Raw genomic sequence first — 25,995 nt, forward strand, 5'->3', positions numbered from 1 at the left:
GAATTGTTGGTCCCCAAAAAGTCCTCACAGGAATAGTGCGAGTGAGTGAGTGTTTGTGTGTGTGTGCAGCTTTACTAACAGGTCACGTTCAGGGTTGTTATTGGAGTTAAATATTAGCCCAGAGGACTTCAGTTTCATGACGTTAATGATGAATTCATGTTATATTCAAAGTTGGCAAGAGACAGAGTAATTAGCCACTGATGTTATTGTGTGTGACAGCGTGTGCGTTAAACTAATTAGCACAGCACATCAGGCAATAATATGGGACGTCAGGGAATATTTGAGGGTTGAGTTGCTAAGGGGAAAACACATCGACAGGGAACGTGTCAGCGAGCAAGCGCCACACACCCTGCTAAGTTTCACTCCAAACAAACTGCATTAGGCAGAACAATACACACAAAACTGTTAAATCATACTGTAAGTATACTGCACTAAGGTGAAGTACTGATACATTTTATCTTCCATGGTTATCAATACAGCCTAAGGAGAGTATGAAAGTGGCACATACTCACAAATCGTTTAAAAATGCTGGTCTAGGATCAGTTTTAATTAATAAGATTATATGGACAGAGAGGACCTGATCTGAGATCAGCACTGTGAATGTGGATGGGCCAGTGTTGGATCAACATGTGCAAGATGAGCATCAAATATATGCGTAGGATATAGTGTGTGTGTGTGTGTGTGTGTGTGTGTGAGAGCATGGTTTTGCATTTGTGTGTGTGTTTGGTTTTACTATCCTTATGGGTACCAGAAGTCCTCACAAGGATAGTAAAACAAGGAATTAAAACAAGTGGGGACAAAGAAAAAGGCTATTTTAGACATAGGGGTTAGGGAAAATATGATTTTGTAATGGGAATCAATTGTTTGGTCCCCACAAGGATAGTAAAATAAATGTGTGTGTGTGTGTGTGTGTGTGAGTGAGAGATAGAGAGTACATTCATGAGTTCATGTGTGTGCATACATCCGTGTGTGTGTGTGTGTGTGTTGGGCCCACACCTGCAGGTGTTGTTGGTGGAGTCCTCAGGACAGTGGTGATAGCAGTAACACCAGAGCTGTCGCTGGGGCAGGGCTGGGGCTGTGCTCCCACTGGACTCCTTTTCACCGTCCACCGCCGCCTTCCCCAAAGTCCTCAGCAACATACTGTCCAGAACGTTAGCTACAAGGACAGGACAGAGAGACAGAGGGTTAGACTTAGGATTCCCAAGCAACAATCACACCTTCATTAGTTTTGTCACAAAAACAAGTTATTTTTACTTTTTCGTTAAACAGGTCAATATCAAAGTGAGAGATAGAGAATAATGTACTTTTGTGTAAAGACTTGGGACGGGCTGGGGTTGGGATGGGCTGGATTCAACATTTCTTTTTGTTTCTCATTGATTATAGCGTTGTTGTACAAGTCAATAATAAACAGGTGTTCACAAAAAAAAGATACCATGACAAAGTCTTGGAAATCATATTCCAAAATAGTTACATCCAAGTAGCCATTGTTGTACTATAGTCTCCAGCGTTTCCTACACACACATCCCGTTTCAAAAGAGCACCTGTTTGTCACATCAGGAGAAGAAAGTCCAAAGACGCAAGTGTTCCAAATAGTATCCTGTCCCCTGCACACTGCGCACTACTTTTAACAAGAGCCCTATGGACCCGGTTCAAAAGTAGTGCACACAACAGGGGATAGGATGCCATTTGGGACGCATCACTTTCATTCTGGCACACTCATTCAGACCAGATGCTTCACAGCTGCATCGTGGAGATCGTCCAAAAAAAAAAAAAGTAAGTGTCCTTCCTTGTTACAATAAACACTAGCAGTCATACGATACCCTCTCCAAAGATTGACTTCACACCGATCAAATCGTCCAATCTGTCAACAGGGGAAGAGCTTTCCAGACAGAGTGGAAGACCGTGGAACCAGGTAGCCAAAAGAAGTGGGACATATCCTTATTATGTATAGACAACAGCTTTACAGAAAGCCTAGTCCCTTAAAACGTATTCGACGTATACACTGAGTGTACAAAACATTAGGAACACCTTCCTAATATTGAGTTGCACCCCCAATCTGCCTGCAGAATCGCCTCGTCTAGGCATGGACTCTACAAGGTGTGGAAAACGTTCCACAGGGATGCTGGCCCATGTTGACTCCAATGCTTCCCACAGTTGTGTGATGTTGGCTGGATGTCCTTTGGGTGGTGGATTATTCTTGATACACACGGGAAACTGTTGAGCGTGAAAAACCCAGCAGTGTTGTAGTTCTTGACACAAACCGGTGCGCCTGCCTGGCACCTACTACCAATACCCCGTTCAAAGGCACTTAAACCTTTGTCTTGCCAATTCACCCTCTGAATGGCACACATACACAATCCATGTCTCAATTGTCTCAAGGTGTACAAATCCTTCTTTAACCTGTCTCCTCCCCTTCATCTACACTGATTAAAGTGGATTTAACAAGTAACATCAATAAGGGATCATAGCTTTCACCTGGTCAGTTGTCTGGTATGTCATGGAAAGAGCAGGTGTCCCTAATGTTTTGTCTACTCAGTGTATAAAAGACAAATGTGACTTTTGGGGACATTCACTAGCTTTGATAGTTGACTTCTTGGGGCGGTTTCCCGGAAACAGATTAAGCCTAAAAACCAGCCATATTACACCAGACATGTTAGATCATTTCAATGTCGAGACTCATCTAACAGTAGTCCTGGACTAAAAAGGGCTTTCAGTGGAAAATCAAAAATACTTTTTAGTCCAGGATTATACTTAATCTGTGTCTGGAAAACCATCTATTTGTGTAGTAAAGCTAGGACTTTGAGTGGAGTTTACAGGACAGGATACTGAAGAAGTGGAGGGGTTTAAAGGACAGGATACTGAAGAAGAGGAGGGGTTTAAAGGACAGGATACTGAAGAAGAGGAGGGGTTTACAGGACAGGATACTGAAGAAGAGGAGGGGTTTAAAGGACAGGATACTGAAGAAGAGGAGGGGTTTAAAGGACACGATACTGAAGAAGAGGAGGGGTTTAAAGGACAGGATACTGAAGAAGAGGAGGGGTTTAAAGGACAGGATACTGAAGAAGAGGAGGGGTTTACAGGACAGGATACTGTAGAAGAGGAGGGGTTTACAGGACAGGATACTGTAGAAGAGGAGGGGTTTACAGGACAGGATACTGAAGAAGAGGAGGGGTTTAAAGGACAGGATACTGAAGAAGAGGAGGGGTTTAAAGGACAGAATACTGAAGAAGAGGAGGGGTTTAAAGGACAGGATACTGAAGAAGAGGAGGGGTTTAAAGGACAGGATACTGAAGAAGAGGAGGGGTTTAAAGGACAGGATACTGAAGAAGAGGAGGGGTTTAAAGGACAGGATACTGAAGAAGAGGAGGGGTTTAAAGGACAGGATACAGAAGAAGAGGAGGGGTTTAAAGGACAGGATACAGAAGAAGAGGAGGGGTTTAAAGGACAGGATACTGAAGAAGAGGAGGGGTTTAAAGGACAGGATACTGAAGAAGAGGAGGGGTTTAAAGGACAGGATACTGAAGAAGAGGAGGGGTTTAAAGGACAGGATACTGAAGAAGAGGAGGGGTTTACAGGACAGGATACTGAAGAAGAGGAGGGGTTTAAAGGACAGGATACTGAAGAAGAGGAGGGGTTTAAAGGACAGGATACTGAAGAAGAGGAGGGGTTTAAAGGACAGGATACAGAAGAAGGGGAGGGGTTTACAGGACAGGATACTGAAGAAGAGGAAGGGTTTAAAGGACAGGATACTGAAGAAGAGGAAGGGTTTAAAGGACAGGATACTGAAGAAGAGGAGGGGTTTAAAGGACAGGATACTGAAGAAGAGGAGGGGTTTAAAGGACAGGATACTGAAGAAGAGGAGGGGTTTAAAGGACAGGATACTGAAGAAGAGGAGGGGTTTAAAGGACAGGATACTGAAGAAGAGGAGGGGTTTACAGGACAGGATGCTGAAGAAGAGGAAGGGTTTAAAGGACAGGATACTGAAGAAGAGGAGGGGTTTAAAGGACAGGATACAGAAGAAGAGGAGGGGTTTAAAGGACAGGATACTGAAGAAGAGGAGGGGTTTAAAGGACAGGATACTGAAGAAGAGGAGGGGTTTAAAGGACAGGATACAGAAGAAGAGGAGGGGTTTAAAGGACAGGATACTGAAGAAGAGGAGGGGTTTAAAGGACAGGATACTGAAGAAGAAGAGGGGTTTAAAGGACAGGATACTGAAGAAGAGGAGGGGTTTAAAGGACAGGATACTGAAGAAGAGGAGGGGTTTAAAGGACAGGATACTGAAGAAGAGGAGGGGTTTACAGGACAGGATACTGAAGAAGAGGAGGGGTTTAAAGGACAGGATACTGAAGAAGAGGAGGGGTTTAAAGGACAGGATACTGAAGAAGAGGAGGGGTTTAAAGGACAGGATACAGAAGAAGAGGAGGGGTTTAAAGGACAGGATACAGAAGAAGAGGAGGGGTTTAAAGGACAGGATACTGAAGAAGAGGAGGGGTTTAAAGGACAGGATACTGAAGAAGAGGAGGGGTTTAAAGGACAGGATACAGAAGAAGAGGAGGGGTTTAAAGGACAGGATACTGAAGAAGAGGAGGGGTTTAAAGGACAGGATACTGAAGAAGAGGAGGGGTTTAAAGGACAGGATACTGAAGAAGAGGAGGGGTTTAAAGGACAGGATACTGAAGATGAGGAGGGGTTTACAGGACACGATACTGAAGAAGAGGAGGGGTTTAAAGGACAGGATACTGAAGAAGAGGAGGGGTTTAAAGGACAGGATACTGAAGAAGAGGAGGGGTTTAAAGGACAGGATACTGAAGAAGAGGAGGGGTTTAAAGGACAGGATACTGAAGAAGAGGAGGGGTTTAAAGGACAGGATATTGAAGAAGAGGAGGGGTTTAAAGGACAGGATACTGAAGAAGAGGAGGGGTTTAAAGGACAGGATACTGAAGAAGAGGAGGGGTTTAAAGGACAGGATACTGAAGAAGAGGAGGGGTTTACAGGACACGATACTGAAGAAGAGGAGGGGTTTACAGGACACGATACTGAAGAAGAGGAGGGGTTTAAAGGACAGGATACTGAAGAAGAGGAGGGGTTTAAAGGACAGGATACTGAAGAAGAGGAGGGGTTTACAGGACAGGATACTGAAGAAGAGGAGGGGTTTAAAGGACAGGATACTGAAGAAGAGGAGGGGTTTAAAGGACAGGATACTGAAGAAGAGGAGGGGTTTACAGGACAGGATACTGAAGAAGAGGAGGGGTTTAAAGGACAGGATACTGAAGAAGAGGAGGGGTTTAAAGGACAGGATACAGAAGAAGAGGAGGGGTTTAAAGGACAGGATACTGAAGAAGAGGAGGGGTTTAAAGGACAGGATACTGAAGAAGAGGAGGGGTTTAAAGGACAGGATACAGAAGAAGAGGAGGGGTTTAAAGGACAGGATACTGAAGAAGAGGAGGGGTTTAAAGGACAGGATACTGAAGAAGAGGAGGGGTTTAAAGGACAGGATACTGAAGAAGAGGAGGGGTTTAAAGGACAGGATACAGAAGAAGAGGAGGGGTTTAAAGGACAGGATACAGAAGAAGAGGAGGGGTTTAAAGGACAGGATACTGAAGAAGAGGAGGGGTTTAAAGGACAGGATACTGAAGAAGAGGAGGGGTTTAAAGGACAGGATACTGAAGAAGAGGAGGGGTTTAAAGGACAGGATACAGAAGAAGAGGAGGGGTTTAAAGGACAGGATACTGAAGAAGAGGAGGGGTTTAAAGGACAGGATACTGAAGAAGAGGAGGGGTTTAAAGGACAGGATACTGAAGAAGAGGAGGGGTTTAAAGGACAGGATACTGAAGAAGAGGAGGGGTTTAAAGGACAGGATACTGAAGAAGAGGAGGGGTTTAAAGGACAGGATACTGAAGAAGAGGAGGGGTTTAAAGGACAGGATACTGAAGAAGAGGAGGGGTTTAAAGGACAGGATGTATCTTTCCTCTAAAACAAGGGAAATCTTGAAATTGTAGGTCTTCATGCACAAGGACGAATAGAGGTGAACTGAAGTTGAGGAATTTGGAAAGATCTCTCTTTCCTGGCAACTCTGTGTCACACTACTCCTTGCAGCCTGGTAGACACACGCATCACTGACGTTGTACTTCAGACCAATGAGGCCAATTCAATTCAATTATATTGTAATTAGGGGAAAGGTCAGCCATTGGTTTTGATGTCAAATAGCAGGGGAAGTGTTTATGTGGCGTGTTCTTGGTTTAAAGGGGAAATCTGCAGTTGCTACATACATTTTTGGGCTTATAAATGAATCTTATGTACCCATTGATTCTTGGAGAATCTAACTTATAATGGCTCATGAGCTTAGTTCAACTGTCGTACCTCATCAGAACACAAAATATAAGCTTGTTTTACTTCAGAACCACAGGAGGTTGGTGGTACCTTAAATGGGGAGGACAGGCACGTGGTAATGGCTGGAGCGGAATAGGTGGAAAGGTATCAACATCAAACACGTGGTTTCCATGGTTTCCATGTGCTTGATGCCATTCCATAAACCCCGTTCCAGACATGACTATGAGACGTCCTCCCCCCAGCAGCCTCCACTAATCACAACTCAAAATAAAAGCTTCATTGTTTTACTCCAATGTTTGAATACACAGCAAATGTAAACAAACAAGGATAAAACTATACTGTTGATGTCATGGATGGTCAGTCCTTGAATCCATAGCTCTGTCTATGAATTTGAGAGTGGTTACATTTCTCCAGTCTCATCCCCTCAGCTTTTTACTGAAACAGTGACGGGGGAAACTTTTTGTTATTGTTTCAACTGCTGATTGCTCCTTCAACCTGCCATTTAACACACGTCTGTTTAAAAGAGCGCACCGGAGGTGTGCCTTATAGGAGCTCTCACTCACATAAACACTGGTCTAAGTCACAGACATGGGATGATGGAAGGACGACGGAAGGATGATGGAAGGATGATGGAGGGATGATGGAGGGATGATGGAAGCTTGAAAGTGATGATAAAACACGGTTTACTTTCTCACGTGAATCCTGAGGCTCCAGCTCCTTCCACTCCAAAACATAGATCCAATTCAAACAAAAACGTCAGCCATTTCAACTTTACTGCCACCATGGTCCACTGAGAAGAATAGAGCTAGAGGTAGTGAGGTGGACTAAACCGGTCCTCTTATCAAATCTAATCCAATGTCAAATACCGCTGAGGCCAGAGACAGACACAGACAAAGACAGACACAGACAGAGAGAGACAGACAGACAGACAGAGAGAGAGAGGGAGACAGACAGACAGACGACAGAGACAGGCTTTCAAAGGGCCACGTAAACAAAGCTCTGGATATGTCCCAAATGGCACCCTATTCCCTTTATAGTGCCCTGTGTTTATAGTGAACTACAATAGTGCCTTAAGGGCCCTGATCAAAAGAAGTGCACTATACAGGGAATAGGGTGACATTTGTGACACATGCTCTGATTTGGGTGCAGAGAGAGGTGCAGAGAGAGGTGCAGTGGCTGAATAAATGGTATTTGACAGAGCTGCAGGGAGCTCGTCTCAGTTCAGAACAGAGAGGATAGAGTGCTGTTCACTGGTCTATTCTCCCCTTCCTTCCCTCCATCCAACCTCCTCCTGTCGCTCCCCCTTCCCTCCTCCTGTCGCTCCCCCTTCCCTCCTCCTCCGTCGTTCCCCCTTCTCCTCCTCCGTCGTTCCCCCTTCCCTCCTTCTCTGTCGCCCCCCCTTCCCTCCCGCCCTCCTCCTCTGTTGCCCCCCCTTCCCTCCCGCCCTCCTCCTCTGTCGCCCCCCCTTCCCTCCCGCCCCTCCTTCTCTGTCGCCCCCCCTTCCCTCCTTCTCTGAAGCCCCCCCTTCCCTCCTCCTCTGTCGCCCCCCCTTCCCTCCTCCTCTGTCGCCCCCCCTTCCCTCCCGCCCTCCTCCTCTGTCGCCCCCCCTTCCCTCCCTCCCGCCCTCCTCCTCTGTCGCCCCCCCTTCCCTCCTCCTGTCGCCCCCCCTTCCCTCCCGCCCTCCTCCGTCGTTCCCCCTTCCCTCCTCCTCTGTCGCCCCCCCTTCCCTCCTCCTCTGTCGCCCCCCCTTCCCTCCTCCTCTGTCGCCCCCCCTTCCCTCCCGCCCTCCTCCTCTGTCGCCCCCCCTTCCCTCCCGCCCTCCTCCGTCGTTCCCCCTTCCCTCCTCCTCCTCCGTCGCCCCCCCTTCCCTCCTCCTCTGTCGCCCCCCCTTCCCTCCTCCTCTGTCGCCCCCCCTTCCCTCCTCCTCTGTCGCCCCCCCTTCCCTCCCGCCCTCCTCCTCTGTTGCCCCCCCTTCCCTCCCGCCTTCCTCCTCTGTTGCCCCCCCTTCCCTCCCGCCCTCCTCCTCTGTTGCCCCCCCTTCCCTCCCGCCCTCCTCCTCTGTCGCCCCCCCTTCCCTCCCGCCCTCCTCCTCTGTCGCCCCCCCTTCCCTCCCGCCCTCCTCCTCTGTCGCCCCCCCTCTCCTCCCTCCCGCCCTCCTCCTCTGTCGCCCCCCCTTCCCTCCCGCCCTCCTCCTCTGTCGCCCCCCCTTCCCTCCCTCCCGCCCTCCTCCTCTGTTGCCCCCCCTTCCCTCCCGCCCTCCTCCTCTGTTGCCCCCCCTTCCCTCCCGCCCTCCTCCTCTGTCGCCCCCCCTTCCCTCCCGCCCTCCTTCTCTGTCGCCCCCCCTTCCCTCCTTCTCTGAAGCCCCCCCTTCCCTCCTCCTCTGTCGCCCCCCCCTTCCCTCCCGCCCTCCTCCTCTGTCGCCCCCCCTTCCCTCCCTCCCGCCCTCCTCCTCTGTCGCCCCCCTTCCCTCCTCCTGTCGCCCCCCCTTCCCTCCCGCCCTCCTCCGTCGTTCCCCCTTCCCTCCTCCTCTGTCGCCCCCCCTTCCCTCCTCCTCTGTCGCCCCCCCTTCCCTCCTCCTCTGTCGCCCCCCCTTCCCTCCTCCTCTGTCGCCCCCCCTTCCCTCCCGCCTTCCTCCTCTGTTGCCCCCCCTTCCCTCCCGCCCTCCTCCTCTGTCGCCCCCCCTTCCCTCCCTCCCGCCCTCCTCCTCTGTCGCCCCCCCTTCCCTCCCGCCCTCCTCCTCTGTCGCCCCCCTTCCCTCCTCCTGTCGCCCCCCCTTCCCTCCCGCCCTCCTCCGTCGTTCCCCCTTCCCTCCTCCTCTGTCGCCCCCCCTTCCCTCCTCCTCCGTCGTTCCCCCTTCTCCGTCGCCCCCCCCTTCCCTCCTTCTCTGTCGCCCCCCCTTCTCTCCTTCTGTCACCCCCTTCCCTCCTCCGTCGCCCCCCTTTCCCTCCTCCTCTGTCGCCCCCCCTTCCCTCCTCCTGTCGCTCCCCCTTCCCTCCTCCTCCGTCGCTCCCCCTTCTCCTCCTCCGTTGTTCCCCCTTCCCTCCTTCTCTGTCGCCCCCCCTTCCCTCCTTCTCTGAAGCCCCCCCTTCCCTCCTCCTCTGTCGCCCCCCGTTCCCTCCCGCCTTCCTCTTCTGTTGCCCCCCCTTCCCTCCCGCCCTCCTCCTCTGTCGCCCCCCCTTCCCTCCTCCTGTCGCCCCCCCTTCCCTCCTCCTGTCGCCCCCCCTTCCCTCCCGCCCTCCTCCGTCGTTCCCCCTTCCCTCCTCCTCTGTCGCCCCCCTTCCCTCCTCCTCCGTCGTTCCCCCTTCCCTCCTCCTCTGTCGCCCCCCCTTCCCTCCTCCTCCGTCGTTCCCCCTTCTCCGTCGCCCCCCCTTCCCTCCTTCTCTGTCGCCCCCCCCTTCTCTCCTTCTGTCACCCCCTTCCCTCCTCCTCTGTCGCCCCCCTTTCCCTCCTCCTCTGTCGCTCCCCCTTCCCTCCTTCTGTCGCCCCCTTCCCTCCTCCTCTGTCGCCCCCCCTTCCCTCCTCCTGTCGCTCCCCCTTCCGTCCTCCTCCGTCGTTCCCCCTTCTCCTCCTCCGTTGTTCCCCCTTCCCTCCTTCTCTGTCGCCCCCCTTCGCTCCTTCTCTGAAGCCCCCCCTTCCCTCCTCCTGGTGCACCAGAATAATCCAACACCTGGGAGCTGTCAACTGTTCAGAGACAACCAGTGTGTGTGGTGCATTCCCCCCAGGGGCCCATGGGTAATAGATAGATATTGATAGAGTAGAGCCATTTGGAACACAGAGTTCATCCTCTGGGCTCTGCACCTCACCTAGCTGGTCGTGTGGAACGACATGGGAGGACAACATTTACATTTCAAACAAAATAACGGTGGAAAAGTCGTGTCAGAGCCAAGAAGGAATCAAGTGTACTACGACTCCAATGGAAACGGCTTTTGTTTTGGTCAGTTATGTGACCAGCGATCCCTAGTACCCTAGCTCCTTCTAACCTCTTCACAGGAAAAGCTCTCTGCCACATCAGCAACTGTATAAACTTAGCCACTGAAAGAAAAACATGTTCGAGAGAGACTGGACAATGTTACGGACATTTTTAGCAGCCGAGTCTCTGGGGAGGGAATGTCGTGTGTGTGTGTGTGTGTGTGTGTGTGGTCAGATGACCACGTGGTAACAAAATAAAGCGGGAATATTTGACATGATAAAGCTGTAACCGACATACATGTGAGATAGAAAATGTATCCCCTAGGAGTTTCTGACTTTGTATCACTCTTCATGATATAGACTAGCTTTGATTAGGGGGGGGGTCATTAACCTCATGTGTACAACCGACAGGTCTTTGTAGTCTCTCCAGAGAGATACGTCCATTCATCTTCTTCCCAGCATGTTTCTCTTTCCCGTCACCCCTCTCCATTTCTCTGGGTCTAAAACCATCCCGTGCTGGATCATTTACATAAGCACGATTGATGGTGATGGTGATGGTGGGCCTTGTATTTGCTATGACACATGATGCAGGGTGTGATCCTTAGCTTTGTGCTCATCGCGGGGCCATACCTCATTGACGGAGAACGTATAGGCAGGATACGGGGTGCTTTCAGCACCCAATTACCAAGCACCTAAAACCCTGCTCTTTCAGCAGGCGCCACATTGTACAAACTACCAAAGAGAGGGGAGGGGGAAGCAGGGGAAGAAAAGGGGAAGAAAAGGGGAGTTGTGCGTGTAACTCTGACTCACAGCACAGGGTACAGAGACAGGCATCATTAGTTTAGCCTAGTCATGTCAAACAGGCCAAACAGAAAAGCTTTTCTTCACCAACTCCACATAAACACAACCACCCCCCCCTTTCCACTTAGACGACGGGTAGAACGGTGCCTCATTCCAGAGAATCGCTCCTTGCTCTTTCCGTCCCTCTCCCCCTCTCATTTCAACTGTAGTATGTCTTGTGTGTGTTTGACAAGGTTCTCAGGGCAAAGAGAAGAGCGGGAACTGGTGTGAAAGAATTTTTGTTCTCCTCTTTGACTGGTCTTATCTTCATGCTGAAGCCTCCCTGAAACGTTGAGATGGGTTACAGCCTAGGCAGACAAGAATGTCCCTTTGAACAGACCACCTCAAAGTGTAGTGAAAGTACAGTACTGATTCATGAGAAGATACAGTTGCAGTGACTGAATGAGACCCAACAGCAACTGAAATGCTCACATAGAGCGATTGTGTGCTGACACAGGGCTGAGGATTGAGGGTGGTGGTCTCTGACATCAGTACTGGGCATTGTGTGGGTCATCATCAGTTGAGTCGGACATTGTCCCAGATATATGGAAAGGTGCCCTGAGGGCTAACGGAAGTTCTACATCATTACTCTTCCCTCCCTTGACAACCCCCCCATCCAGCAGCCCCCTTATCCCCTCTTTCTTCCCCGTTATTTCTCTCTTTCCCCCACCACCGTTGTATATCTTCCCTCCCCCTCCCCCTCTCTCCCCCCTTTCTCTCTCCTCCCCCTCTTCCCTCTCTCTCCTCCCCCTCTCCCCTTTCTCTCTCCCCCAACACCCCCTCCTCACCCAGCAGCCACCTTTTCCCCTTTTCTTCCCTGTTATTTCTCTCTCCTCCCCCTTTCTCTTTCCTCTTCTCCCCCTTTTTCTCTTCCCCCTCTCCCCTTTCTCTCTCCTCCCCCTTTCTCTTTCCTCTTCTCCCCCCTTTTTCTCTTCCCCCTCTCCCCTTTCTCTCTCCTCCCCCTTTCTCTTTCCTCTTCTCCCCCCTTTTTCTCTTCCCCCTCTCCCCTTTCTCTCTCCTCTCCCCTTTCTCTCTCCCACCCCTCTCTCCTCCCCTCTCTCTGTCTCCCATCCTCTCTCTCATAAAGTCATCGGGCTTTGTTTATCCAGGCCGGTGGCGGCAGGTCAGGGTTCCCTGCACCCAGACAGCTGAGGAGGAGGAGGAGAGGAGCCAACGTTCAGAGAGAGATGAAAGAGACCGTCGCTAACCTCTCCCATCAATCATCGCCCTGTCACCCATCTTACCAGACCCCCCCCCAGGAACAGGTGACCACACCAGGTAACTGGTCCACATCAAATGTCACCCAAGGCCCATAGACATCAATCAGACAGAGAGAGAGAGAAAAGGGGGTGAGAAGGTGGAGGGAGAGGGAGGAAGAGGGGGATGAGAAAGAGAGAAAGGTAAAGAGAAAAATGGGGGAGAAAATGAGAGAGAGGAAACCACTTCAAAGAGTGAAGCTTCCTCTGAGACTAAAGGAATTGGGAAAGAAAGAGTTGCTGTAGGAGGCAGCATTCAGGGACGCTGAAAGCTTTGGCAACATGTTTGTTATTACTATAGGCATTCCTCAATGTATCACCCAGAAGAATGGGCATTCTGTAACTACTATACAACTGACAACCTTTTGACCAACAAACATGATGTTTTCTAGCCGAGGGAGCGATTGTGTAGCTTAGAATGACAGCAACTAAAGGGCCCCAGAACTTTGTGCTCTTTCCAAAGCAGACGAGCCCCTTGATGTTATTCTTTTGAGCCATGAGAAACACAAATCACACTAAATCCATAGAATAGTGTGAAAGACATCCAGCTGGTCTCTTCATTATACCCCCCTCTGTCATCTGGACTGCTCTTCACACACACACACACACACACACACACACACACACACACACACACACACACACACACACACACACACAGGAGAGTGAAGCTAGGCAAGACACCCACCTACACAACCTTTTATGGGCAAGCAGGACAGTCAGACACAGCCTGAAGAGTACAGCCTTCTAAAAGGTAGCCTGAACCAAACGTATTAGTGGCATATGAAAGTCATAGGCATTTCAAGTGTAAGTGTTGTCATTGTGTTTTGTCTAAATGATACGACGGATGTTTAAAGAATCATTTGAAAGGCTACAGCCACTCGTAACTGGCAAAGAGATCAGTGAGGTGAGGAATATATCTGCTGCTTTCTGTCACTGCTGAGAAAAGCCACTTGGGTCGGAAACAGAGCTAGCCTGGGCCCAGATCTGTTTGTGCGGTCACCCCAATGACCATAAGAGTTGGTAAGATCTGGGAACAGGCTGAAACAGAAGCACCTCGCCAGAGGGAAATCCAAGACTCATATTATGTAAATTCTCAGATACTTAGTGATGTGAAATAATCCAGAAAGGAATCAGGGTATTCATAAAACAGAGTAAGACTGCTGATCTAGGATGGATTCACGTCAGTAGGGAGATCAAACCTGGACCTTTTTCTGACCACAAACTGGGGGTATACTACAACTCCTCTACCAACTCCTCTACCAACTCCTCTACCAACTCCACCTCTACCAACTCCTCAACCAACTCCTCAACCAACTCCCCTCTACCAACTCCACCTCTACCAACTCCACCTCTACCAACTCCACCTCTACCAACTCCACCTCTACCAACTCCACCTCTACCAACTCTCCTCAACCAACTCCACCTCTACCAACTCTTCAACCAACTCCACCTCTACCAACTCCTCTACCAACTCCTCTACCAACTCCTCTACCAACTCCTCTACCAACTCCTCTACCAACTCCTCAACCAACTCCTCAACTAACTCCTCAACCAACTCCTCCTCTACCAACTCCTCTACTACCAACTCCTCTACTACCAACTCCTCAACTCTGAGTCGCTTCACAAACATGGCAGCACACAACGAATCCATCCACTTCAAATCAGCACAACACAACGAATCCATCCACTTCAAATCAGCACAACACAACAAATCCATCCACTTCAAATCAGCACAACACAACAAATCCATCCACTTCAAATCAGCACAACACAACAAATCCATCCACTTCAAATCAGCACAACACAACAAATCCATCCACCCAGAGGTAGTACACTCCAGCCAAAATATCCCAGCTCTGGTGAATGGCACAATAGTTATGTAGGAATGTCAGGGTCCTCCAGAGGCAATCCAATGAGGACAATACTGGCATGGAGGATGACCTAAAAATACAGAGAATAGCCAATGTAACCAGGAATAGAGCAACGGAAAAAAACTTAATATCCACTAAGCTTAGTGAAGGTGGCAAAATACTATACAGCTATCAGATACACAGCCATGAATGAGCGCCCACACACACACACACACACACACACACACACACACACACACACACACACACACACACACACACACACACCACACACACACACACAGCCAAGTACTAACAGTAAGGCTTTACGCAATGCTAAGAAACCATCAGACCAGTCTACTATGGAGAAGGTATTTAAGGAGCACTTTCACATACTGGGTGTCCCAAATGGCACCATATTCCCTACCTAAAGGACCCAGGGCCCATATTCCCTTCCTAGAGGAACCAGGGCCCATATTCCCTACCTAAAGGACCCAGGGCCCATATTCCCTACCTAAAGCACCCATATTCCCTACCTAAAGGACCCCGGCCCATATTCCCTACCTAGAGGACCCAGGGCCCATATTCCCTACCTAGAGGACCCAGGGCCCATATTCCCTACCTAGAGGACCCAGGGCCCATATTCCCTACCTAGAGGACCCAGGGCCCATATTAGCTACCTAAAGGACCCAGGGTCCATATTCCCTACCCAGAGGACCCATATTCCCTACCTAGAGGCCCGAGCCCATATTCCCTACCTAGAGGACCCAGAGCCCACATTCCCTACCTAGAGGACCCAGGGCCCACATTCCCTACCTAGAGGACCCAGGGCCCACATTCCCTACCTAGAGGACCCAGGGCCCACATTCCCTACCTAGAGGACCCAGGGCCCACATTCCCTACCTAGTTGACCCGGGGCCCATAGGTCCGTACCTAGCGGACCCGGGGCCCATAGGTCCGTACCTAGCGGACCCGGGGCCCATAGGTCCGTACCTAGCGGACCCGGGGCCCATAGGTCCGTACCTAGCGGACCCGGGGCCCATAGGTCCGTACCTAGCGGACCCGGGGCCCATAGGTCCGTACCTAGCGGACCCGGGGCCCATAGGTCCGTACCTAGCGGACCCGGGGCCCATAGGTCCGTACCTAGCGGACCAGGGGCCTGTACCTAGCGGACCAGGGGCCCGTACCTAGCGGACCAGGGGCCCGTACCTAGCGGACCAGGGGCGCGGACCAGGGGCCCGTACCTAGCGGACCAGGGGCCCGTACCTAGTTGACCAGGGCCCATAGGGCCGTACCTAGTTGACCAGGGCCCATAGGGCCGTACCTAGTTGACCAGGGCCCATAGGGCCATATCTAGTTGACCAGGGCCCATAGGGCCATATCTAGTTGACCAGGGCCCATAGGGCCATATCTAGTTGACCAGGGCCCATATGGCCGTACCTAGTTGACCAGGGCTCATCGAGTCGTACCTACTTGACCAGGGCCCATAGGGCCGTACCTAATTGACCTGGGCCCTCCCTGAATAGAAGCTAATTTCCCAAATGTTTAGGAATACAAAGAGTATACAGGTCTCACACACACACACACACACACACACACACACACACACACACACACACACACACACACACACACACACACACACACACACACACCTGATGAAACAATCTAAAAAGGAAACTAAAACACATTCTAAGGATAATAAACAATCTTTAACCCCATTTTGCGTTGAAAATGAAGCGACGCAAGAAACGTCCACATCATCTCTCCACCGCTCTCTCAAATAAACAGTGTCGGGACAGCTGTTCTGTCTCCTGACAACCCGTTCCTGAAGGTTTTAAACATGTTCATTTTCTTCCCCGAGCTGTTTCAAGGTCCCACTTCAAGCACCAATTCACTGCATTGGAAACACCAAATAAACACTCCAGCTTCAAATAAACCTTGGAAAAACTCTTTGCCGAGGACAGATAGAGACAAAGACAAGGAAGGAGAAGTTATGTCTCCCTAGTCATTTGCCATTTAGCAGATGCTTTTTATCCAAAGGTTTTATGAGTCTCTCGTAACTGATCCAAAATGGTGGTTTGGACCGTTATGAGAAGACAATAACAAGACATAAGGATGTTCTTGACAAATGAATGAATGACAAATCAGTGTAAAATAAGGTCAGGGGTGAAGTTTCCCATAGTTACAGATCTAGGATCAGCTTCCCCTCCCAAATACCAACCTTCACTATTGTAGAGCCCCACAGTTGAGGTGTCATACAATGAAATGGTTCCAATCGCTTTCCCACCATTTATTTTTCCCATAGGGGATTTTAGAAACACTTTAAATAAGGGCTGTGTTTCGTGTAAGCTCGCCCTAGCGTGTCTTTGTGATAACCATGTAAATCTCTTGCGGACAAGGTGACTGTTATCAATATAGTCAGATCTATTTAATCTCAGATCCAAAAATGATAATTAGTGTCAAAGTAAACATCATAAAAGACTACAAATCCCTGCAAGCTCCTGCTCGTCACCTCTAGCTGGCACCTTTGCTAAAAGGTACATTTAAAGAAATGTAGACAATTTATTCATTACTACATTTAGCTAACATTAGATTAATCCAGAAATTCTTACCTTTGCCTCGATTCGGCAGTCTCATCCAAATCATGGCATTTGTAGTTCTTTATGACAGCCACATTAGCAGACATTTTAGCATTTCATTTGTTGGGGGTAAATACAGGTGAATATATTGATAAAAGTAATCTTGTCCGAGAGAGATTTGCATGTTTATCAAAACGTCACACCAGGGTAAGCCTACACGAAACACAGTACTTACGTTAAGTGTTTGTAAAATCTCCAATGGGAAAAATGAATGGTGGAAAAATGATTGGAACCTTTTCCCTGTTTGATCGCTAGGTTTTATGGGTATTATGACTCATACTGTGGTACGCTATAGGGGAAAACGTAAAACTGTCCCAGGAACACCATCTAGGGCCAACTTCACCCTAGTCTATCATAAGGCATTATACCTGACAGCTGGAAGTTAAGTGTGATCTGAAAGCCATGACCAAGACCAGGGGTAAAATATTAAATTAAACATTTACAGTGGGGGAAAAAAGTATTTGATCCCCTGCTGATTTTGTACGTTTGCCCACTTACAAAGAAATGATCACTCTAATTTTAATGGTAGGTTTATTTGAACAGTGAGAGACAGAATAACAACAAAAAAATCCAGAAAAACGCATGTCAAAAATGTTATAAAATGATTTGCATTTTAATGAGGGAAATAAGTATTTGACCCCTCCGCAAAACATGACTTAGTACTTGGTGGCAAAACCCTTGTTGGCAATCACAGAGGTCAGACGTTTCTTGTAGTTGGCCACCAGGTTTGCACACATCTCAGGAGGGATTTTGTCCCACTCCTCTGTGCAGATCTTTCTCCAAGTCATTAAGGTTTCGAGGCTGACGTTTGGCAACTCGAACCTTCAGCTCCCTCCACAGATTGTCTATGGGATTAAGGTCTGGAGACTGGCTAGGCCACACCAGGACCTTACTGTGCTTCTTATTGAGCCACTCCTTTGTTGCCTTGGCCGTGTGTTTTGGGTCATTGCCATGCTGGAATACCCATCCACGACCCATTTTCAATGCCCTGGCTGAGGGAAGGATGTTCTTACCCAAGATTTGACGGTACATCCATCGTCCCTTTGATGCGGTGAAGTTGTCCTGTCCCCTTAGCAGAAAAACACCCCCAAAGCATAATGTTTCCACCTCCATGTTTGACGGTGGAGATGGTGTTCTTGGGGTCATAGGCAGCATTCATCCTCCTCCAAACACGGCGAGTAGAGTTGATGCCAAAGAGCTCCATTTTGGTCTAATCTGACCACAACACTTTCACCAGTTGTCCTCTGAATCATTCAGATGTTCATTGGCAAACTTCAGACGGGCATGTATATGTATTCTTGAGTAGGGGGACCTTGCGGGCGCTGCAGGATTTCAGTCCTTCACGGCGTAGTGTGTTACCAATTGTTTTGTTGGTGACTATGGTCCCAGCTGCCTTGAGATCATTGACAAGATCCTCGCGTGTAGTTCTGGGCTGATTCCTCACCGTTCTCATGTTCATTGCAACCCCACGAGGTGAGATCTTACATGGAGCCCCAGGCCGAGGGATATTGACAGTTCTTTTGTGTTTCTTCCATTTGCGAATAATCGCACCAACTGTTGTCACCTTCTCACCAAGCTGCTTGGCGATGGTCTTGTAGCCCATTCCAGCTTTGTGTAGGTCTACAATCTTGTCCCTGACATCCTTGGAGAGCTCTTTGGTCTTAGCCATGGTGGAGAGTTTGGAATCTGATTGATTGATTGCTTCTGTGAACAGGTGTCTTTTTTACAGGTAACAAGCTGCGGTTAGGAGCACTCCCTTTAAGAGTGTGCTACCTAATCCCAGCTCGTTACCTGTATAAAAGACACCTGGGAGCCAGAAATCTTTCTGATTGAGAGGGGGTCAAATACTTATTTCCCTCATTAACCTCCCTGGGCAAGGTGGGACTTTTGCGTCCCACCTAGTCAACAGCCAGTGGAATCGCGTGGCGCGAAATACAAATACCTCAAAAATGCTATAACTTTAATTTCTCAAACATATGACTATTTTACACCATTTTAAAGACAAGACTCTCGTTAATCTAACCACACTGTCCGATTTCAAAAAGGCTTTACAGCAAAAGCAAAACATTAGATTATGTCAGGAGAGTACCCTGCCAAAAATAATCACACAGCCATTTTCAAAGCAAGCATATATGTCACAAAAACCAAAACCACAGCTAAATGCAGCACTAACCTTTGATGATCTTCATCAGATGACACTCCTAGGACATTATGTTATACAATACATGCATGTTTTGTTCAATCAAGTTCATATTTATATCAAAAAACAGCTTTTTACATTAGCATGTAATGTTCAGAACTAGCATACCCACCGCAAACCTCCGGTGAATTTACTAAATTACTCACGATTAACGTTCACAAAATACATAATTATTTTAAGAATTATAGATACAGAACTCCTTTATGCAATCGCGGTGTCAGATTTTAAAATAGCTTTTCGGCGAAAGCATATTTTGCAATATTCTGAGTACATAGCTCGGCCATCACGGCTAGCTAATTTGACATCCACCAAGTTTGGCCCTCACCAAACTCAGATTTACTATAAGAAAAATTGGATTACCTTTGCTGTTCTTCATCAGAATGCACTCCCAGGACTTCTACTTCAACAACAAATGTTGTTTTGGTTCCAAATAATCCATAGTTATATTCAAATACTTCCGTTTTGTTCGTGTGTTCAGGTCAGTATCCGAACGCATTTCGTGACAAAAAAATTCAAAATATTCCATTACCGTACTTCGAAGCATGTCAAACGCTGTTTAAAATCAATTTTTATGCTATTTTTCTCGTAAAATAGCGATAATATTCCAACCGGGCGACGTTGTATTCATTCAAAGGCTGAAAGAAAAAAATTGAGAATTCACATGAACGCGCATCTCCAGTGTCACTGTTCTCAGCCTGACTACTCACAAAATCTCCTGCTGTTTTTCGCCCAGAGACAGGAGAGACGTCATTCCACTTTCTGGCACCTTCTGAGAGCCAATGGAAGCCTTAGAAAATGTCATGTTACAGCAGAGATGCTGTATTTTTGATAGAGATGCCACAGAGGGAGAACAAATTGTCAGACAGGGCAATTCCTGTATGGAATCTTCTCAGGTTTTGGCCTGCCATATGAGTTCTGTTATACTCACAGACACCATTCAAACAGTTTTAGAAACTTTCGAGTATTTTGTATCCAAATCTACTGATTATATGCATATTCTCATTTCTGGGCAAGAGTAGTAACCAGTTTAAATCGGGTACGTTTTTTATCCGGCCGTGCAAATACTGCCCCCTAGCCCCAACAGGTTAAAATGCAAATCAATTTATAAAATTTTTGACATACATTTTTCTGGATATTTTTGTTGTTATTCTGTCTCTCACTGTTGAAATAAACCTACCATTAAAATTATAGATTGATCCTTTCTTTATCAGTGGGCAAACGTACAAAATCAGCAGGGGATCCAATACTTTTTCCCCCACTGTACATGACATTTAAAAAAAATCATGAATATTACTAACAGATTAATTAGAATTGGAGTAAATTTAGAGGGTGTAATACAATACAATATTATACATTTTATTTAACTAGGCAAGTCAGTTAAGAACAAATTCTTATTTACAGTGAAGGCCTAGGAACAGTGGGTTAACTGCCTTGTTCAGGGGCAGAACGACAGATTTTTACCTGGTCAGCTCAGGGATTCGATCTTGCAACCTTTCAGTTACTAGTCCAACGCTCTAACCACTAGGCTACCTGCCACCCCCCCATTTATCTACAATTTCTGTTCTTAACTCTTGGCAACATGGGCCTGGGAGACTCACAGGGATATTGGTATCCACAGTACTCCACCAATTAAACACTTTTCAACTCGAAACTTCTTGTATTCCCCCAAAATGTTTTTTTTTTTTTTTTTTACATAAATGCACTGTAATTTAAGACTTAAAACTGCAAAGTTTTCTCTCTGCCTCATGACAAAACGTGTAGAATTGCAGGATATTAGCTTGAAAACTAAAATGTTCTTTCTGATGTAAAAGTCCTTTAAAATGTTTCTTCCCAGGGCTCGTGACTTGGTTCATCCGGCCCTGCACTACCAAAGTCATAATACAACTCCGTATGCTATTTTTATCTCACTCGAGATGTGTTATGATTACGAGGGGGTCCCTGAGGAATTTACTATCACATAAATGGTCCCCGGCCACAAACAGTTTGAGAAACCCTGACCTAGACAGACGGTGCTAAGGTCCAGGACAACTCAACAACAGTACTATTGGATATCCCATAGAGTAGGAGTGCTGATCTAGGATCAGATACCCCTGTCCATGTAATGTTATTCATTGTGATCTAAAAAGGGATAACTGATCCTGAATCAGCACTCCTACTCTTGATACATATGGCCACAGAGTTTAGTATGTGAGGTCCTGCCTGTGTTGGAGAGAACCATGTCCAGATTGACTTAGTGGTGATTAGATTAGAAACAGACTAACACAGCCCATTAATATGCTGTAGAGGACCAGACAATGGATCAAGTGAAGGAACATACCAGTGAAACTATTCACAAATTGTCTAGGATCAGTTGTGCCTTTTAGATGATAAAGAACAACATTATATGGAAAAGGGGGACCTGATCCTAGATCAGCACTCCTACTCTGAGACACTTGATACATATACGGCCCCAGGAGATGTATAAAGATAGAGGCTAGAAGTAGCAGCATTTGTTGATATGACTTGGTTAAATGTGGTATGAGGCCTGGTCTGAAATATCAATACCAGTCATTAGCTTTCCCTCGGCTTGTGGTGATGGCTTTAATCCCCTCTAGCCCCAGTCTTTATGGAAATGGTTTGAAAGCATTAGCCTTTTTCCTCAAACTGCCCTTTTCAAACCATAACAAAACAATCCACACACAAAACCGTGAGCTTATCTTCCAGGACACCTCTTGCCCGCAGGGCAGTAGGAATTATAGCTTACTTGCTTTGTCAGCTGTGCAGGTACTTCCTTTAATGATGCTTAACTGAGTAATATCATCTCAATTGGACTGCTCTTCAAAGAGACCGTCTGCATCCCAAACGTCACCCTATTCCCTTTCTAGTGCACTACTTTTGACCAAGGCTCCTAGGGCTCTGGGCAAAAGAAGTGCACTATATAGGGCATAGGGTGCTATTTGGGATCAATCCAGAGGCTCTGAAAGGCCTGGGTAGCTAAGGGAGGCCAGGGGAGGAGGGAGGTGTGTGTTTTGGGTGGGTGGTAATATTACTGCTAGCCAGTGTTTATTTCCCAGACACTCCGAGGACAGTGGAGCCGTAGTCATCAACACACGCTTAAACAGCCATTTTCCATCCATTTACGGCCTGCGCTGTTTCCCTTCCCCTCCACGCAGTGTGAACAGTGTGTGTGTGAACAGTGTGTGTTCACACAGACGGCAGCGGGGGCCGGTGAGTTAGTGTTTACAGTCCCTCTCCGACCCACTGTCTCCCCCTATGATTACTTTCCCATTTCCAAACTCACATATCATGGCCAACGGCTCCAGTCTGCCTCTGCTCTATCTCACTGAACAAACAATGTGTCTTTTAGCTGCTCTGACGCACCTACTTAAGGTCCACTGCTGGTGGTCATTCCCCAACCTACTACCAGGATAAGGTACCAATTGCAGGGTGCTGTAATTCACTCAAACGTTTGACATGCCTATTTACCCAGTTAGTGGTATGCTTATTGGTTGTCCTGTGTATGACTTTGATGACGCACTGCGTATGATTTAGTGATGCCTTATAGGCATATCATATCTAGTAACATCTAGTCCTTATAGGCAGATCATATCTAGGAACATCTAGTCCTTATAGGCAGATCATATCTAGTAACATCTAGTCCTTATAGGCAGATCATATCTAGGAACATCTAGTCCTTATAGGCAGATCATATCTAGGAACATCTAGTCCTTATAGGCAGATCATATCTAGGAACATCTAGTCCTTATAGGCAGATCATATCTAGGAACATCTAGTCCTTATAGGCAGATCATATCTAGGAACATCTAGTCCTTATAGGCAGATCATATCTAGGAACATCTAGTCCTTATAGGCATATTATATCTAGGAACATCTAGTCCTTATAGGCAGATCATATCTAGGAACATCTAGTCCTTATAGGCAGATCATATCTAGGAACATCTAGTCCTTATAGGCAGATCATATCTAGGAACATCTAGTCCTTATAGGCAGATCATATCTAGGAACATCTAGTCCTTATAGGCAGATCATATCTAGGAACATCTAGTCCTTATAGGCATATTATATCTAGGAACATCTAGTCCTTATAGGCAGATCATATCTAGGAACATCTAGTCCTTATAGGCAGATCATATCTAGTAACATCTAGTCCTTATAGGCAGATCATATAATTTGACCTGTTTTTGATATTGTATGACATCACATTATATGTATGTGTTCTGCATGTACCAAGATGTTCTAATAAACCTGAGCCTGAGCCTAAGCCTGAGCCTGAACCTAAACCTAAACAGAGCCTCGTTGGCTTTGAAGAGAATATGATGCTGTCCTGAGGTACTGTACCTTCTCCAGTAGGTTAAAGAGACATGACCCCTCTTTAATGCAATTCCAACCACATTTCATACAGAAGGTTTAAGATTCCTTGGGGTGAGCTAAGGTCAGGATACACAACTCATTATGTGTCATTAGGAGTAGTGGTGTTTAGGGGTGAAAACAGGGTTGAAAGGGTGGGACTGTGTGAACTAAACAGAGGTAGTTCCTGGCACAGCGAGCTGAGAGAAGACACCAGATATCTGACTAAGGTTTCACCGCCACCGGGAATCAGCAGTAGTGTTGTTGGCTCACCAGATGGTACACTACCTCATACATACTCCATAGGCCCCTGGTCAAAAGTACTACGCTATATAGGGAATAGGGTGCCATTGTGGACGCGTACTTTGAATGTCTTCTTGGCCGGTAAGACGATACAACAGCAACATGACAGCGTTGCCTCGTCAACACTCACTAACCTATCAAATCAAAATTCTATTCGTCACATGCGCCTTACAGTGAAATGCTTACTGACAAACCCTTAACCAACAATGCAGTTTTAAGAAAAATACCTAAAGAAAAATAAGAAATAAAAGTAACAAATAATTAAAGTAAAATAACAATAGTGAGACTATATACAGGGGGTACCGGTACAGAGTCAATTTACATTTACATTTTAGTCATTTAGCAGACGCTCTTATACAGAGCAACTTACAGTTGTGAATGCATACATTTAATTTCATGCATTTAAATAAAAAAAAAATATTGTACTGGCCTCCCGTGGGAATCGAACCCACAACCCTGGCGTTGCACACACCATGCTCTACCAACTGAGTCACAGGGAAGACTCAATGTGCGGGGGCACCGGTTAGTCGAGGTAATATGTACATGTAGGTAGAGTTATTAAAGTGACTTATGCATAGATAATAACAGAGCATAGCAGCAGCGTAAAAGAGGGGGGGGGGGGGGGTGGGCAATGCAAATAGTCTGGGTAGCCATTTGATTAGATGTTCAGTCAATGTGCCCCCCACCAGCCCTAAAAAACAACAGCCCTACAAGCTACTGTACCGTGCCTCCCTCTGTCCCCCTCTCTACACCATGTTAAGGCAGGCTCACAGTGGAGCTTCACCACCACCACACTTTCACACTGTGTGAGCAGGCCAGGGCGCAGGGCAGAGTGGGAAGGCACAGCGTCCTCACAGCAGAGCGGTGGCAGGCAGCTTGGGTCTGCACCTGCCTCCTGTCCATCAGTCAGCCCTGTCCATCAGTCAGCCCTGTCCCTAAGCCTATAGATCTCCTCACAGACTCAACTCCTCCAGTACACATGGTCGGTGACCTCATCTCAAAGCACAGACAGGCAGGCAGGACACACAGTCCTCACTGGTTCGGTATCCTAATATGAGGAGGAACAGTGAGTGGTCATCTAAACTACAGGGAATGGCTGTGGATTATCAACTGGTCTATGGTGCATGTTTAGACAGAGATATTATGGTGCATGTTTAGACAGAGATATTATGGTGCATGTTTAGACAGAGATATTATGGTGCATGTTTAGACAGAGATATTATTGTGCAGGTTTAGAAAGAGATATTATTGTGCAGGTTTAGGAAGTGATATTATGGTGCCTATTGTAACATTTGCTTTCTTTTCTGTCTAGCCAAGTGTACATTTCCATTTTATTCATGAAATTTGTTTCAAAACAAACACTGAACATACTGTGTACTGACCTTGACAGGAGAACAAACACCTGAAGAGAAACATTCAGAAAAAACTAGAGTGAAAGAGGGTGAGAGACACACAGAGACACAGAGACACACAGAGACACAGAGAGACACAGAGAGACACAGAGAGAGACAGAGAGAGACACACAGAGACACACAGAGACACAGAGAGACACACAGAGACACAGAGAGAGACACACAGAGAGACACACAGAGACACACAGAGACACAGAGAGACACAGAGAGAGACAGAAAGAGAAATAGAAAGCGTGTGAGAGAGAGAGACAGTGAGAGCTGGTGAGCAGAGCGAGAGAGAGAGAGAGAGAGACAGAGATAGAAAGAGCATGAGAGAAAGAGACAGAGAGACAGACAGACAGAGAGACAGACAGACAGAGAGACAGACAGAGAGAGACAGAAAGAGAAATAGAAAGCGCGTGAGAGAGAGAGAGACAGTGAGAGCTGGTGAGCAAAGTTTTTCTGGACGGGGAAGAGAGAGCCCTGTCCAAGCCAAAAAGGAAGTGTCAGGTCCGGACGGATGGCTCCGGCTCTGGGAGGAGTAACTGAGCCATGTCGAGGAGAAAAGGAATAATACGGAGAGCAGCAGGGGAGGATGGTCACTCTCAACGTTGTGTCTATCCATCCACTACCACCACCGATTGCTTTGATAAACAATGACATTCTGAATGAGAGTCCTGAAAAGTCCTCGCTTACTCATATTGATGCGAGTGTCCAAAACGACTTCCCGGAGTCCTTATTTTTGGTTTTGCATGAATTGGCTACTAAAACCATGTCAAAAACAGACACATTCCCTTAATCGAACTACCCCTTCTTCCCTACCTACCACCAAGCACCCCCCCACCATAAAGGCCTCATTGTCTACCCTCTCATCTATCTGTACTCCCCTCTCAGTGATGTCCTAACTAACACTGTCCTGGAGGG

General features: G+C 47.4%; 1 protein-coding gene across 3 annotated transcripts in view; it reads right to left on the bottom strand.

Moving 5' to 3' along the window:
* The window catches only part of bmpr1ba (bone morphogenetic protein receptor type 1Ba), a 162,419-nt gene that overhangs the window by 16,116 nt on the left and 120,308 nt on the right, over positions 1 to 25,995 (bottom strand). For all 3 annotated transcript variants that reach the window (XM_014172483.3, XM_014172486.3, XM_014172484.3), the window contains one exon: positions 997 to 1,156. In XM_014172483.3, the coding sequence (XP_014027958.1) occupies positions 997 to 1,156 (160 nt within the window). The remainder of the gene's footprint in view (positions 1 to 996; positions 1,157 to 25,995) is intronic.

This window comes from Salmo salar, chromosome 24, assembly GCF_965601325.2.
Source record: "Salmo salar chromosome 24, fSalSal1, whole genome shotgun sequence".
NCBI lineage: Eukaryota > Metazoa > Chordata > Actinopteri > Salmoniformes > Salmonidae > Salmo > Salmo salar.